We start from the raw sequence: 15601 nt of genomic DNA, 5'->3' as shown, positions 1-15601 counted from the left end.
AGGGCCAATTTGACCAAAGTTCCCAAAATTTAAGGACCAATTTGTGTATTAAACCTTTATTACAATTGAATAACTCAAGTATTTTTCGTCCGATTTAAGTATTGAAACAAACATCTTCTAGACTCAGTTTAATGATTCAAGATTTCTTCTTCCACATTAGTCCTTGAACAGAACAACTTTTTCATTTTCATATCCTTTGATGACATGCTACATTATCAGAATACTACATCATGAAAATGACCAAAAATCCAAGTTCAAGAACTAATGTGAAAACTCTAGAGGACTAATATAAGAAAGGTTGAAAAGTTCAGGGACCAAAAGTTATTTAAACATTTGACAAGCATTATAGACATTGTCTCATGCTTCCAATATAAATAAGTTTGTCAAAGAAGCATTGCAAGCGATATCTAGCAAATAAACTCACTACAGAACGTTCATGGCAAAATTAGAGGAACCCCATGATTCGGTTCGGTATCGATTCAAGATGAAATCTCCTTTTTCAGCTGTGCGAGCTCTTGCCTAACGACTCCGGCCCTCTGCAAAATACAGTACAGCCAGCTAGCTCAGATCAAGGTTTCAAGGACGCATTTTGGATTTTGATATGAACGATCACTCGTAAATCCGGTAAACATATTAGTAAGATGAACTGACCTTGATCTTAGCTAGCATAAGCTTGAACCGATCGAAGTCATTGAGTGATGCCCTTCTCTTCTGGACAATCAGTTTTCTGCCCCATGAGCTATTCTCCCACTTGTTCTTAACATCTGTCGGCAGTCAAAATAAAAACAAATTGACAAGAAATTTTACTTTTGAGAAACAACATGATGAAGGTAAAAAAAAAAACATTGTCCTTACCAGCCTTCTCCATAGCTTCGATCAATGTCTTCTTCTTCGGAACACGAGGGATGTCGATCGTGATATCGGTCAATGTAAGCCTCTTGAAGTTCATTTGGCCTCTGACCATATTTGGGGCATCAACAAGTGCCTGCCACACCAAGATAATAGCAACACACGTTATCTCCTCTGCACACGAATATCAACCTATTAAACTTAAACTAGAGAACTCCGTGTTCAATCCGTCATCCTAAGTTAACAATGTCGATCTATACCGCCATTATCATGACATACACAACAGGAAACAAAAGCCTCCAAATCCATACACGGTCAGATTAATGTTTTTCACGACCATTTCGTCACCCGACTTCAAAACGTGCCAAAAACAATATCAGATGCCCACTCAAGTCCAAGCAACATCGGTTTAAAACAATAACACTATCGAACAGAATCATCGGAATATCGTTTAACTTACACTGTACAGATTCATTTCAGTTGACTACAAATAACATGTTTCAGGCAGGATTAAACTCAATCTCAGTCCAACACTTAAATCAAAACCACAAAATTCCATCAAAATTCACCCATTCATCCTCTTACCGAATCAAATCAAATTAAATATAACCCAAGAAACGTAAAAACCCTAAAACACCACGCCGAGTTGCACTTTCATAAACAATAATTTAGCAAATACTCGTATTATAAGAAGAATAAGTGCCCCTATTGGAAAAAAAAATCAGAGGGACCTAATTAGAAATTGAAAAAAGTTAAGAGGGCTTGGACTCAGCCACGTTCTTGCTCTGCGGGTAAAGTCGGAGGTTAGTTATGGAATGGATTAAAGGCTCCACTTTTCCCTATATAAAAAGGGACTCAAAACAGAAGAAAGGATCAATCACTGGGAACGAAGAAAAGGAGAGAAAAATGGAAGGATCGGACAGGAAACACAATCACAGGCTCTTCTCATCGGAGCTAAACACACTGGCAGTCGTGGCTGAAACTCTGTTCCCGCCTCTGTCTCCGACTTGTTGTCACGAAGAAAACCAGACACCATCCACCAAAGTTGTTCGGTCTTTCATGGAAGCTTCGGCCTCCGAATCACCGATTCCAGACGAGGTAAAACTGATTTATGTTTATTTTATCACATGAACGTGTCATCGAGTCGGTTCGAATCGTGTTCAAGTCCGAGTTTCAATCAAAGAAACCGAATTAAACTTATTCATTTCCGGTTTATTAGGCAGCCGAGGCGATATGGAAAAGAGCATCCCTGGAATGTTTGACGCTGGTAAGGATCGTGTTGTTGTTGTTGTTGTCGAGCCGAATCGGGACGTTGTTGCTCTGTGGGAGGCATTGTTTGGGCGGGAAATAACCTTATATTAATCGATTTTCGAGTATTCCGGTGGCGAAAAGAGAGCAAGTTATACAAGCTTGGCTTAAGCATCGGATATTTACTCCGATCCGGAGCGCTTTCGTCTTCCTCAAACTGATCATCCTTTATCATGTCTTCACTAGGGTAAATTATTAATGCATATTCGAATATGAATACAGGTTATGATGCATATTCGAATACGATCACGAGTTATAATTCGACATTTCAGGTCGAAAAGAACGGTGAAAATCCATTGTGGGAAGCAATAGGGTACAACATAGACAAGGTTGAGGATGTTCCAAATGAGAGACCTCTTCAAAAGGGAATAGTTGAGACATTGCTTGCAAAAGACATCACCGATCTTTGCAATTCTTTAACAAAGAAAGGCCTTCAAGTCGTTGAAGATCAACGGAAAAACATAGTCAAGATCAAATGTGACGCGGTAGTAGTCGGTTCCGGATGTGGAGGCAGTGTCATGGCGGCCACATTGGCAAGTTCGGGGATGAAGGTGGTCGTGTTAGAGAAATGAGAGTACTATGGTCCGGCGGATTATTCCCCCTTCGAAGGTCCTTCGCTGGAGAACTTATACGAATTAGGCGCAAACTATCCTAGTGTCGATGGGCAGATAATGATTCTCGCAGGCTCTACCGTTGGCAGTGGCTCGGTCGTTAATTGGTCGGCTTGTCTTCGAACGCCGGAACCGTTGCTTCGAGAATGGGCCGAGGAGTGTAAACTCTCGGTTTTCAAGAGCATGGAGTATCGGTCAGCTATGGATATCATTTTTAAGAGACTCGGTGTTACGGAGGATTGTAAATTGGAAAGTTTGCAGAATCAAGTTCTTCGTAAAGGGTGTCAAAATCTCGGACTCGAAGTCGAAAAAGTGCCTCGAAATTCTTCGGAAGGCCATTACTGTGGATCTTGCTGGTACGGTTGCCTAAGAGGAGACAAGAAAGGGACCCATAAAACATGGTTGGTCGATGCCGTTAACAACGGCGCAGCCATTTTAACAGCCTGCAAAGCGGAGAAATTGATGTTGAAACCGAACAAGACAAGTACGAGGAAACTCAAGTGTTTGGGTGTTATTGCACAATCTTCAAACCAAAACATCAAGAAGAAACTGCAAATAGAAGCCAATGTGACAATCTCAGCCTGCGGGCACTTAACACATCTCTTCTGATGTATTCGGGCGGGCTTAAGAATCCGAACATCGGTAGGAACCTTCATCTCCACCCGGTTACATTGGCCTAGGGTTACTTCCCAGAATCGATTTCAGACCTCGTAGGTAAATCTGCCGAGGGTGGGGTCATAACATCGGTTCATAAAGTATTGGGATCGGATAACAAATTGCAAGCCATTATCGAAACTCCACTAATGGGACCAGGACAGTTCATTTCTGTATGTCCTTGGGTGTCCGGGCTCGACATCAAACAGAGGATGCTAAGATTTCCAAGAACTGCTACCATGCTAACGATAATAAGGGACCGAGGGATATCGTACAAGTTCGAAAAGTTGGATCGAGAAAACATTCGAGCCGGGTTAAGACAAGCATTGAGGGTTTTAGTAGCGGCCGGGGCGGTCGGGACTTATCGAAGTGATGGACAAAGAATGAGATGTAAAGGGGTGAGCGATGAGGAGTTGGGCGAGTTTTTGGACACGGTCTCGGCAGATGGCGGACCGTTGTCGCGTGTCGAAAACTGGACCGTGCACTGCAGTGCACACCAGATGGGGAGTTGTATGATGGGCGACGGCGCGGTCGATGAAAACGGAGAGAGTTGGGAAGCTCAAGGATTGTTCGTTTGTGATGCGAGTGTTTTACCAAGTGCCGTTGGTTTTAATCCTATGATCACTGTCATGAGCACTGCTTATTGTATCTCAGAGGGAATCATAGTATTAAATTGCGGTGACAATACGAAATAATAATCGTATTACAGCAATTTTTAGAGTCACGTGACGATTTTTGTGATATGAAATGGTTATGTATCGAACGATATATATTGAACGAATATTTTTCAATCGAATACTTATTCTGTAATGACACGATTACATGGTATGAATGCATCACAAAAGTTTGTCTCCAGTTTATAGCCTTGAAATCGTTGCCTTGGAAGTTTATGCTTGAGCAGCACGTTATCAGCTATACAAGATTCCGATGTCGAACATTTCTTAAAACCTCACATTCAGTTGCTAAACTCTTGATCGCACCAAGGTTTAGAAGGTTCGCTACTTCGATCGCGACAGAGTTTTCTTGTTGGTCAAGAAACCTTTTATAAACAGACTCGAACCCACCGTCACTGAGGACGTTCAAGGTTGAGAAACCGTTAGTGGCTTCAACAAGTTCCTTGTGCGAAACTTGAAAGAGACCAACATTTTTCTTTATTAATCTAGGATAAGTACAAAACAATATATATTCAAAGATAACTCAACCATTTGACATTAAACGCTCACACTCCTAGCATTCTCATTGCTTATGATTTGGTTTGCAACATTTGTATTAAGTTTTCAACGACGTTAGCCAAGATCAAACAATAGGAGTCAAATTATTAAATTTTAAAAATAAGAAGTCTTATTAAATATTTGAACTCAAAATTTGGACCATAGTTGATCTAATATACAAACTTATAAGGACTTAAAAAATAGACTAAGAAACTTGAGGGCATAAACTCTCTCTGGTTCTGTTTTGATATAGTCAACTATAATTACGAATGGTCATGGGTCGCATTTTTAACCCACTCAAATTTGACCATAGTATAATATCCTTAGTCTGTCGTTTGACTCAACTCGAATTTATAGAAATTTCATTTGATTCAAAATTGGATCCAATTTTTACACATTTGACCCGATACAATATCGATGAAATATGAATTTAATTGAAAAAATATATAGATATATGAATGATATAACAATTATCTCTAATATATATAAAGATCCACTATATTTTTATTCTCGAGTTGGATTATATCTTTTATACCATAAATTGGAGCTCAACTTCATTTTTAAAAAAAATCAACCCGACTCGAACTCATTTTTTTCTAGTCTAGTCAAATTCGGATAAATATCCATCCCTAGCTATGATGCAATCTATTCATATTGTATGATGGTATTCATTATATCCAAGGGCAAATCTTATATCAACTACACATAAATTCTAAGTTCATGCAAAATCTTTAGAAACATAGAACAAACATAAAGCCAAAGTTGAGGGATGAAAGTGAAATATACCCACAAATTAACATAAAAAACCCTCACTTGAGGCCTGAGGGATAAACAAACGCACGAGAGCACAGCTGATGTGGATCTTTCAGCCAATCACGTATCCCCACGTCATCATCAAAAGCTCACATCTTGATCCACCTTGCCAGCTGAGTAGGGTTAACAAGACCGGTGATGTGGGTCCCATCTTCCTTCAAAATTCTCGCCACGTCAGCATAACTTTGGCTCTCCTTATTAAGATCCTTTGGTCCAGTTTCCTGCTGGACGGGTTTTCTCGGTCCAGGCATTGAAGCCTCCGATCCAGCCGGGACGAATTGCTGACCCAACAGGGTTCCCTTCGTCAAGAACTCATGCGCCATGTAGCCAGCTAAAAGCTGGTTCGAACAATTGGGAGAGGAGGTGTACTTTGGACCGGAATAAACCGATGATTGAACCGGAATAGACGGTTTAAATGAGTAAAAAGGTTCTCTCTCTTTACGCTTTCTCGAGATTCCAGGTGTCGAGACTCTACGCTGGTGATGACTCATTTTCATGCCACGTAAGGAAGAGGGCTAATCTCGTTAAATCATCGTTAAGTAAGTGGCAAAAAGGTCAAATAAAAAAAATGATTTTTTTATATTTTACTTCCCACTTTGGGTAGAACTGTCAAATCATTTTTTATCAATGAGAGAAAACCTACAAAATACGTGAAATGACTCAATAGCCCAAGAGTAGTACTAAAAGACCAAAATGCCCACTTAAAAGGAAGGGAAAACTAGAAAATCAGGAAAATATTAATTTTTAAAACAAAACCCATAATTTAAATTAAAAATAAATAATTTTAAAAAGCAGAAATTGAAAAAGGGGACAGATTTTGGATATGAAATAAGGGATGTCAAAAAACCCAGAGTTTTTTTCTTAATCGGGGTGTACGGACGGATGAAAGCGGCGGATCCACCGGCGGATGGCGGAGGTAGACGAAGTTATGATCGTTAGAAGAGAGCGAGAAAATACAGCCAAAACAGGCAGATGAAAGAAAAGAGGGGAAAAACAAGAGAAGCAAATTAGTAAATATAAACAAGGACCAATATGTGATTGTGTTTTCTTAAAACTAACATTTGGGTTTTCCTAATAACCGAAATGCCATTAATTGTCTCTGAAATGACGGAAATAGCCTTCGTCGGTCTCACGAAGTTTTCTTTCATCTTTTTACGTCTTCTAATGAAGTTCCAAATTAGGTCGATGAAGTTACTGTTGTGCCCTTGATTCTCCCCCCACAACGGGGTTATTTTATTTTAGGATAAACTGTATAAATGATTACATAACTAAGGTTTGAGCAATGACCGTCATTTTTAAATTTTCGTTAATATGACCACTGAATTATTTAAATGGTTTCAATAGAGTCATATTTCGTTAACACTTAACGTAATTGTCTACGTGGAAATTAACAAAACTGATATAATTAGCGTGCGAGTCCTTGTAAAGTTACGTATTCATGACGCTGACACTTTGCTTTGGTTTTTTTCATTTTGGTCACTACTTGTGTATGATTTGTTTCCTTGTATTTTCATTTAATCCAATTTGATTCTAATTCTGTTTTTAATTTGTCTAATTCCTTAATTTAAGCATTAATTTTAAAATCTTTCATTCTAGTCATGTATTAAATTTGTAGATTAAATCTCTATATTTTAGAATTAATCGTTGAGTCAATTCTCACACTTGTTATCAAGATAATACATATGTTACATAACTTGTTCAAGTTTAGGCAAAAAAAAAAGTAAAACTAAAATAACTTAATTGCATTTAAACCCAAGATCAGTTAGTAAGCAAACAAAGCCTTAACCGTTAAAATATTTTTTATATATTATATATTATAATTAATGATAGAAATAAACAAGTGAGGACATAAATATAGGCCAATTGAGAATATAATAATACTTACATTGCTAAAAAATCTAATATATTATTTATGATTAATTTAAGATTTTAATATTTTTAAATTAAAGTTATTTATTTTATATTTATTTATTAATGATTATAATTTGAATATTAAATTATTTTTAATTATTTCATATATATATATAACCATTAAAAATAAATATGAAAACAATAAATTTAATTTAAAAATATTTAAATCTTATCAATTATAAATAAACTATTGGATTTATTTTAGTATTTAAATATTGTCATTCTTAATTGGCCTAGATGTAAGTTCTCACTTATCTGTTTTTATTTTTTTTATCATTAACTATAATATATATAATATTATAATTGATTTCTAAATATTAAATTTAGCTTACTGGTTAAGCCTTGATTGATTACTAATTCATTTTGGGTTCAAATCCAATTAAGTTATTTTATTTTTTCCCCTAAACTTAAACAAGTTATATAACATATGTATTATCTCAATAACAAGTGTGAGAATTAGCTCAAGGATTAAGGCATGCACAACTTGCCATTGGGACCCAAGTTGGATTCTCTTGGGGTGTCAAAACTTATCTTTATTTATTTTCACTTCAAATCAAAAGGTGACATGTGTCACCTTTTGATTGGATTGAAATTTTATTAAATTAAAATTAAAAAGTCCTCTAATCAGAGTGTGCCATGTCTCACAATTCGATTAGAGAAATAAATTTATTAAATTAAATTGAAATTAGGACCTAATTAAAAATTAATAATGAAAGTTAATCTTGGTGATCAAATTGATTAACTCTAAAATATATGTGATTTAATTTATGAATTTAATACATGGCAAGAATAAAAGATTTTAAAGTTGTTCTCAAATTAAGGGATTAGACAAATTAAAAACAGAATCATGATCAAATTGCATTAAATGAAAATCCAAGGAAACAAATCATACACAAGTAGTGACCAAAATAGAAGAAAAATAAACCAGGGTTCCAGCGCCGCGAATATGTAATTTTACAAGGACACGTTCCCTAATTATACTAATTTTGTTAACTGCCATGTAGACACTTCCGTTAAGTGTTAACGACATGTTGCTATATTGAAATCATTTAAATAGTCTAGTGGTCATATTGTCACAAATTTGAAAATGGTGGTCATTTCGTGACCCAGCTCATAGTTATGTGGTCATTTCATAGGGCTATTAATTGTTCGGGGGAGGTGAGGTCGTGTGGAGCTTCGTCGACTGGCAAAGGGTAACGCTCGACGTAGGTTTCGGGGTTGAAATGAGATTTTTCAAAGTTTTGGGACTATTTCAAATTCTTTGTTTTTTAAAATAAAAATTTAAAATTACTAGAATGAGACACGTGTCACTTAATAGAGAAAATTAACAGCGTTTACGGGTCAGTCACCTAAAGTAGTAATGTTTGTAACGATATGCAGCTAGATCATTTAAAAAAAATTAGACACCTATTCGTGAAAAACGTTATAGTTTGGGTACTTATTTTATAATTAAGCCTTTGTTTAATTAATATAAAGATTAAAATTTTATTTAATAAAATTTCAATATTGTAACCTATTTATATGAAATAAAAGAAATAAGAAAAGAGAACTTAGGCGTTTAACATCAATGGGATGACATATCAAGTGCATTTCTAATATAGAAAATTTGTGAAGATGATGCATTATGAATGGTGGAGAGTCATCATCAATGTCAACATTAGAGACATATCCACTCCCCATTATTAAACTATAGAATTGACTTGGATAGATTTTTTCATAGATCACGTTAAGATATAATTTAATTTTATATATAGGCTTAAATTTATTTTATTTTATATTTTTAATAATATATTTATTATATTTTAATTTAAACTGACATAATTAATTTTCAATCAAATTTATAAATTTTGATTAGCATGGAAAGGCAATGGATAATGAAATGCATGTATTAGCTATGAACATAGTCAAGCAATTATATTGATACTAATATTATTAATTAATGTGGAAATTTTGCACCGAAATACATTCTTTGTGGAATTTCTACGCTCTTTGACCTATTTTGACTAAAAAGATAATTTAGATACTTAAATAAATAAAAAACAGAGTATAGTTTATGTACTTATTTGCGATATAGTATATTAAATAAGGGTAAACTACACATTTAGTACGTAAACTATTACTTTTGTCCTAGTTTTGACACCTAATCTTCCATTTTTTAAATCATATCTAACATTTACTTTTTATTTCGCTTTGGTAAGTCGTAGTTAAAAACTTGACGATACTATTGTACTTGATACTTTTTTTATGGATAAATTACATCACTCATCACTCAACTATCTTCTCGTGCATATTTTGGTCACTAAAGTTTAAAATATTTTAATTTAATTACTTAACTTTTAAATTACTCATAATTTAATCAATCTAACTTTCAAATATTTTTTTTTTCATTTTACTTATATATTAATAAAATAAAATAAAATAATCATTTCACAAAAATTGTTAATAAAATAAATTATAATGATTAAAACATGAGTAATTTGAAAGATGAGTAGTTAAATAGATCAATTTTAAACTTTAGTGACCGAAATAGGAGTGAGAAGATAATTTAGTGATAAATGATGTAATTAACTCATAAAAATGTTACATACAAGAATTCTATTAAGTTTTTAATGACGAGGTATGTTGGTATTGATTTTCTAGTTTAAACACCTCTCTCCAGCCATATACAATATAAAAAACATTTATAATGTTGTTAATAAATTAAATACCGTCTAAAATTATATAATATATTTGTAACATTACTTCTTTTAAGAAAAGATTGTAAGAAAAATCTATTATGGGAGTATAAAAGAGGTCATGAATACACAAGAAGAAAAAAATTATAAAGAATCACACTCAAATGACCAAATTGAATAAAATCTAAATTTAAAAGATTAAATTAACAAAATAAGAAATTTGTTGCTAAAAAGAGAAAGTAAAGTTACAAAAGTATTATACATAGTTTATAAGCATGTGGTTCAGTGTTTTTTAAAATATTTTAAGAATTTGTTTTTGAATAATATGAGGAAAGTATAAAACATTATATGTTTAAAGATAACTCTTAACATTTTAACATTGAATATTGCTCACACCCCTGACATCTATAGTGTTCGAACCGGTTTCTCAGGAATAATAACAATTATTGTACCACGGAGGTCACTTGGTTCGTGCTAAAATGGATGAAGAATTTAAGAAACAAAAAAATACATACATAATTATAAAATAATTAAATTATTTAATTAAAATAAAAATAATATAATTTTAATATTATATTTTCTTAAATAATTTGATTTAAATAAATTAAATTAAAAAAATCTTGAAGTTAAATTGAATTTTACTATTCTAATTGTAATATAATATAAAGGGTAAATTATGTGCTTAGTGTATAAACTATCATTGTTAGTTTGTTTTAGTACGTAAACCTTCAATTTTTCAAAAACATACCTAACGTTTAATATTTGTTTTGTTTTATTACCTCACAGTTAAAAACTTAACAGGTGATTTGTGCGTGACACCTTTTTTATGGGTGAAGTCCATCATTCATCCCTCAACTATCTTCTCACTCCTGTTTTAGTCACTAACATTTATTTTTTTTACTTTAATTACTTAACTTTCAAATTTCTCCTAATTTAATCACTCTAACTTTCAAAAAAGAATCCATTTTTAATTATATGTTAATAAAATAATAATAAAAAGATTCAAGTCACAAAAATTATTAATAAAATAAATTAGAGTAATTAAAATAGGAGCAATTTGAAAGTTGAGTAGTTAAATTAAATTTTTTTGAACTTTAGTATCAAAATAGGAGTGAGAAGATAGTTGAGGGATGAATGATGTAATTTATCCATAAAAAATTGGAGTGCATGTAGGTACTAAAATGAAACAAAAACTAAATGTTAGGTATGATTTTGAAAAAATTAGAAGTTTAAGTACTAATATGAATCAAAATTGATAATTTAGGTACTAAACGTGTAATTTATCCTATAACAAATATAGTGTGTGAGTTGGATCCAATCCGTTTCACTAAAGTGGTGACAACCCTCAACTGCACTGCCACATTGGCTACGGTGAAAATCCAAGTCCAACCCCGCGGCCGAGGTCGACGACTCCCGACATTGTGGCATGGCCCTATACTATACTCATGTGGTGGCCGGTGACATTAAATCACTCAAAAGTCAGATACAAATAATATTTCGTTTTAATATTGATCTTATTTATCTACTTAATATTAATTCGACTGATATTATTATTGTTAAAATATTTAAATTATAAATTCAAATTAACTTAAACGTGATTCGAAAATTATGAATAATTTAAATATTATAAAATATTATGATTTACACTATTAAAAACGTTTTTAGATCAGATTTTAATCAAATATGTTCATACCTTTAAAAAATTATAAAGCAAGAAAATCTAATTAATTTAATTTGGCAGTAGCAATAAATACCCTATCTACCAAGCACATGGATATGTTCAATAATGCATACCCCTTTCAACAGCTATATATATATATATATATATATCAATATGTGTACTTTTGGCTTTTAATTAAATGGGAAAAACGTATTTTTATCCTTTATAATATTTTTATTTCTGGGTACGTATTTTTTCCGTTGCTCTTTTGATTTTAAGGTTTTGTCTTGATTAATCTGGACAGATCTGGTGGATGAGTCTCCAAGCATGGATTTTCTGCATATACAGAGACTTGAACAAGAAAACTTATTTAAACGATATTAAACCGATTACCACTTGAACTAACCCGATTGATCTACCACGAGCTCTCGGAGTTGTTGAGTGGCATGAAATAGGGTTTCATCATTACCTTATTGCATTGATGTAATAAATACTCGAGTGGTTTGGATTAAAAGAATATGTACGGATTCATAGGTATAACGTGACTACTTTTTTGGTCCTTCAAACGTAGGGCTTCGATTGGGCGTCACCTAGTTTTAACATAAACATACAAGTTTTGGACCCAATTTTGCTTTACTTTATGATCATGGATGTGTCGTGATTCGTAAATATAACATGTTGAGACATCTTTCGATTGTATGGATGTTATTATTATCAAACATTTAATCGATTTATCATGCATGCGATGTTTTTTCGTGGAGAGATAAACCATGATAAAAACTCTTTGCCCTAGGCATTCAATAACAGTATTATTAACCAGAAAGGAAACTAATATTTATTTCATTCATAAAGAGAGGGTTGATGCGACTGTTAACTACAATCTACATATCATCACCATGAATCCATGAACAATCAACGTGAAGGTTTTTCACCTTTTTTTTCTTCATTAATGGTCGGCGCATAGTTGACTAAGAACCGAACTTTTTTTTCTGGATTGAATATCGTCGCATACCTTATTTTAGTGGATGTTTCAGAAATTTTTTATATATACAATAACTCAAACCTCAAAACTTTGTTTAAATGATATCAGGTTTTGTATCACTGGAATCAATTATGTTGGTGACTAAGAATTAAGAAACGAACTTTTATCTCGAACTTAATAACAAACCAAGGGTTGAATGTTGATCTCATGATGAGCGAAGAAACCCTTAGCTGGTTTCATACTCGATAATATTAGCTGACATTTATCATTTGGGCATTAAATGTGTGTGGCAGTTAGTTGTTGAGATGATTTAATGTGACCCCATTGGCCTATAAAAAGCACTTTGTGATACTGAGGTTTTCATGAACGTAGATCGAATAACAAAAATGGTGAGCTTTACTAAGAGAGTTGTCTTGTTTTCTTTGCTTTGTTTTAATGCGTTTGTGGCGAACGTGGTTGGTAGAAATGTGGTGAATGCGGAGAAGAATGAGGATGGGAAGTACTTTTTGACTAAGGGAGGTGGGTTTGGCGCCGGAGGTGGGGGTGGTTTTGGTGGAGGTGGTGCAGGAGGAGGTTTTGGAGGAGGTGCTGGTGGTGCTGGAGGGCTTGGAGGTGGCGGAGGAGCTGGTGGAGGGCTTGGAGGTGGCGGTGGAGCTGGTGGTGGGATTGGTAAGGGTGGAGGCCTTGGTGGGGGAATAGGAAAAGGTGGTGGACTTGGTGGTGGCATTGGAAAGGGAGGAGGCCTTGGAGGTGGTATAGGAAAAGGTGGTGGACTTGGTGGTGGCATTGGAAAGGGCGGGGGACTTGGTGGTGGAATTGGCAAGGGTGGAGGCCTTGGTGGTGGAATTGGTAAGAGTGGGGGACTCGGTGGCGGAATCGGCAAGGGTGGAGGCCTTGGCGGTGGCATTGGTAAGGGCGGGGGACTTGGTGGTGGAATTGGCAAGGGTGGAGGTCTTGGAGGTGGTATAGGAAAAGGTGGTGGACTTGGTGGTGGCATTGGAAAGGGCGGAGGACTTGGTGGCGGAATTGGCAAGGGTGGAGGCCTTGGTGGTGGCCATGGCGGTGGTATTGGGAAAGGAGGAGGCCTTGGTGGTGGAATAGGAAAAGGAGGTGGGCTAGGAGGTGGAATTGGAAAGGGTGGTGGTATTGGCGGCGGCTTTGGAAAAGGTGGTGGCATTGGAGGCGGGATTGGAAAAGGTGGTGGATTTGGTGGTGGTGTTGGAGGCGTTGCCGGTGGTGGATTTGGAGGTGGTGCAGGCTGGGGCGGTGGATTTGGAGGAGGTGCCGGAGGTGGCGGTGGACTTGGAGGAGGTGCCGGAGGTGGCGGTGGACTTGGAGGGGGTGCTGGAGGAGGAGGTGGTGCCGGTGGTGGATTTGGTGGGGGTGCAGGAGGTGGAGGAGGTTTTGGTGGAGGAGCAGGCGGCGGTGGTGGAATTGGAGGGCACCACTAAACTAGAAGCTCACGTTGCATGGATCAAATATCCTCTATCAATCCAAAATGAGAACATAATTTGGAGGAATAGATTAATTAAAAGTTTATAAAACATACCAAAATACCATATGTACCAAGTTAAGTTACTTTTATTTGTATTAATACCATTTCAATTATGTCTTATGTATGCCTATGTATTGTGCAAAACCTTTTTGTTACCAATTAGGTTAATACCACCTATATGTTGTGATAAAAATGTGGACTCAATACCAACAATAATAATATTTTTTTTATTCGGACTTTCTAGTTTAATCAACCTGCAAGCTTGTCACCTTTTTTTCTCCATTAATACCTGCTTGTAGTAATTAAAGTATATCAAGTCTGTACGCGCATAGTTGACGTACAAACAAAGTTTGTATCGAATGTCAATATCTATAATACAAGTCTATGGCTAATGGAGTTGAATAGGTTTTACTACCCGTGAGCTGGTTTGATACTTGATGATAGTGGTTAACGTTATTATTTGGGCAATACATGTGGGTGGCAGTTAGTTGTTGAGGTGATTTAGTGTGACCCCATTGCCCTATAAAAACGCTTTGTGATGCCATGGTTTTCATGGACGTACCTCGAGTAACAAAGATGGTGAGCTTTAGTCATGAGAGAGTTGTCGTGTTTTCTTTGCTTTGTTTTAATGTGTTTTGGTGAACGTGGTTGCCAGGGATGGGGTGAATGAGGGGAAGACTGAGGATGATGAGTACTTTTTGACTAAGGGAGGTGGGTTTGGTGCCGCAGGTGGGGATGATTTTGGCGGAGGTGAACGTCTTGGAGGAGGTGATGGTAGTGGTGGAGGGCTTGGAGGTGGCGGTGGAACTGGTGGAGGGTTTGGTGGTGGTGGAGTTAAAAAAGGTGGTGGACATGGAAAGGGTAGAGGCATTGGTGGTGGTATAGGAAAAGGTGGTGGACATGGAAACGGTACGGAGCTTGGTGGTGGCATTGGAAAGGGTGGCGGTCTTGGAGGAGGAATTGGCAAGGGTGGTGGACATGGCGGCGGCATTGGGAAAGGAGGAGGCCTCGGTGGTGGCATAGGAAAAGGAGGTGGGTTAGGAGTTGGACTCAGAAAAGGTGGTAAACTTGGTGGAGGAATCGAAAAGGGTGGAGGAATTGGCGGTAGTGGTTTGGAAAAGGTGGCGGTGTTGGACTTGGCCCTGGTGGTGGTCGTGGAGGTGGTGGTGGAGGCAGAGGTGGATTTGGATGGGATGCCGGAGGTGGAGTTGGTTTTGGTGGAGGAGTTGGTGGTGGTGGAATTGGAGGACACCACTAAACTACAAGCTCACGTAGCATGGATGAAATTGCCTCTACCAATCCAAAATGAGAACACAAATTGAATGATAAAATTAATAAGAAGTTTACAAAACATACCAAAATACTATACATACTCTAAGTTACATTTACTTCTATTATTACCATTTAAATCATGTCTGATGTGTACGTATAA

At 35.9% G+C, this 15601-nt stretch overlaps 2 protein-coding genes and 1 pseudogene across 2 annotated transcripts; 2 read left to right on the top strand and 1 right to left on the bottom strand.

The window, feature by feature from the left end:
• Positions 1-424: 424 nt before the first annotated feature.
• Positions 425-1036, bottom strand: LOC120134919 (60S ribosomal protein L14-2-like; the record flags this gene model as incomplete). The annotated part of the gene is made up of 3 exons (XM_039151289.1): positions 425-536; positions 652-764; positions 856-1036. Coding segments are annotated over 3 exons (351 nt in total), but the record flags the coding sequence as incomplete, so codon positions are not given.
• A 623-nt stretch (positions 1037-1659) lies between these two features.
• On the top strand, positions 1660-4117 carry LOC120134894 (annotated as a pseudogene).
• Positions 4118-13010: 8893 nt separating this feature from the next.
• LOC120134893 (glycine-rich cell wall structural protein-like) lies at positions 13011-15491 on the top strand. The gene is made up of 4 exons (XM_039151271.1): positions 13011-13589; positions 13752-13886; positions 15124-15205; positions 15236-15491. Exons 1-4 carry the CDS (start codon positions 13037-13039, stop codon positions 15489-15491), a joined length of 1026 nt encoding a protein of 341 aa, XP_039007202.1. The 5' UTR covers positions 13011-13036.
• The last annotated feature ends 110 nt before the right edge of the window (positions 15492-15601 follow it).

This window comes from Hibiscus syriacus, unplaced genomic scaffold, assembly GCF_006381635.1.
Source record: "Hibiscus syriacus cultivar Baekdansim isolate YM2019G1 unplaced genomic scaffold, ASM638163v2 tig00110600_pilon, whole genome shotgun sequence".
Lineage (NCBI taxonomy): Eukaryota > Viridiplantae > Streptophyta > Magnoliopsida > Malvales > Malvaceae > Hibiscus > Hibiscus syriacus.
The sequence above is the reverse complement of the archived record's forward strand: the minus strand, read 5'-3'. Positions and strand labels throughout refer to the sequence as shown.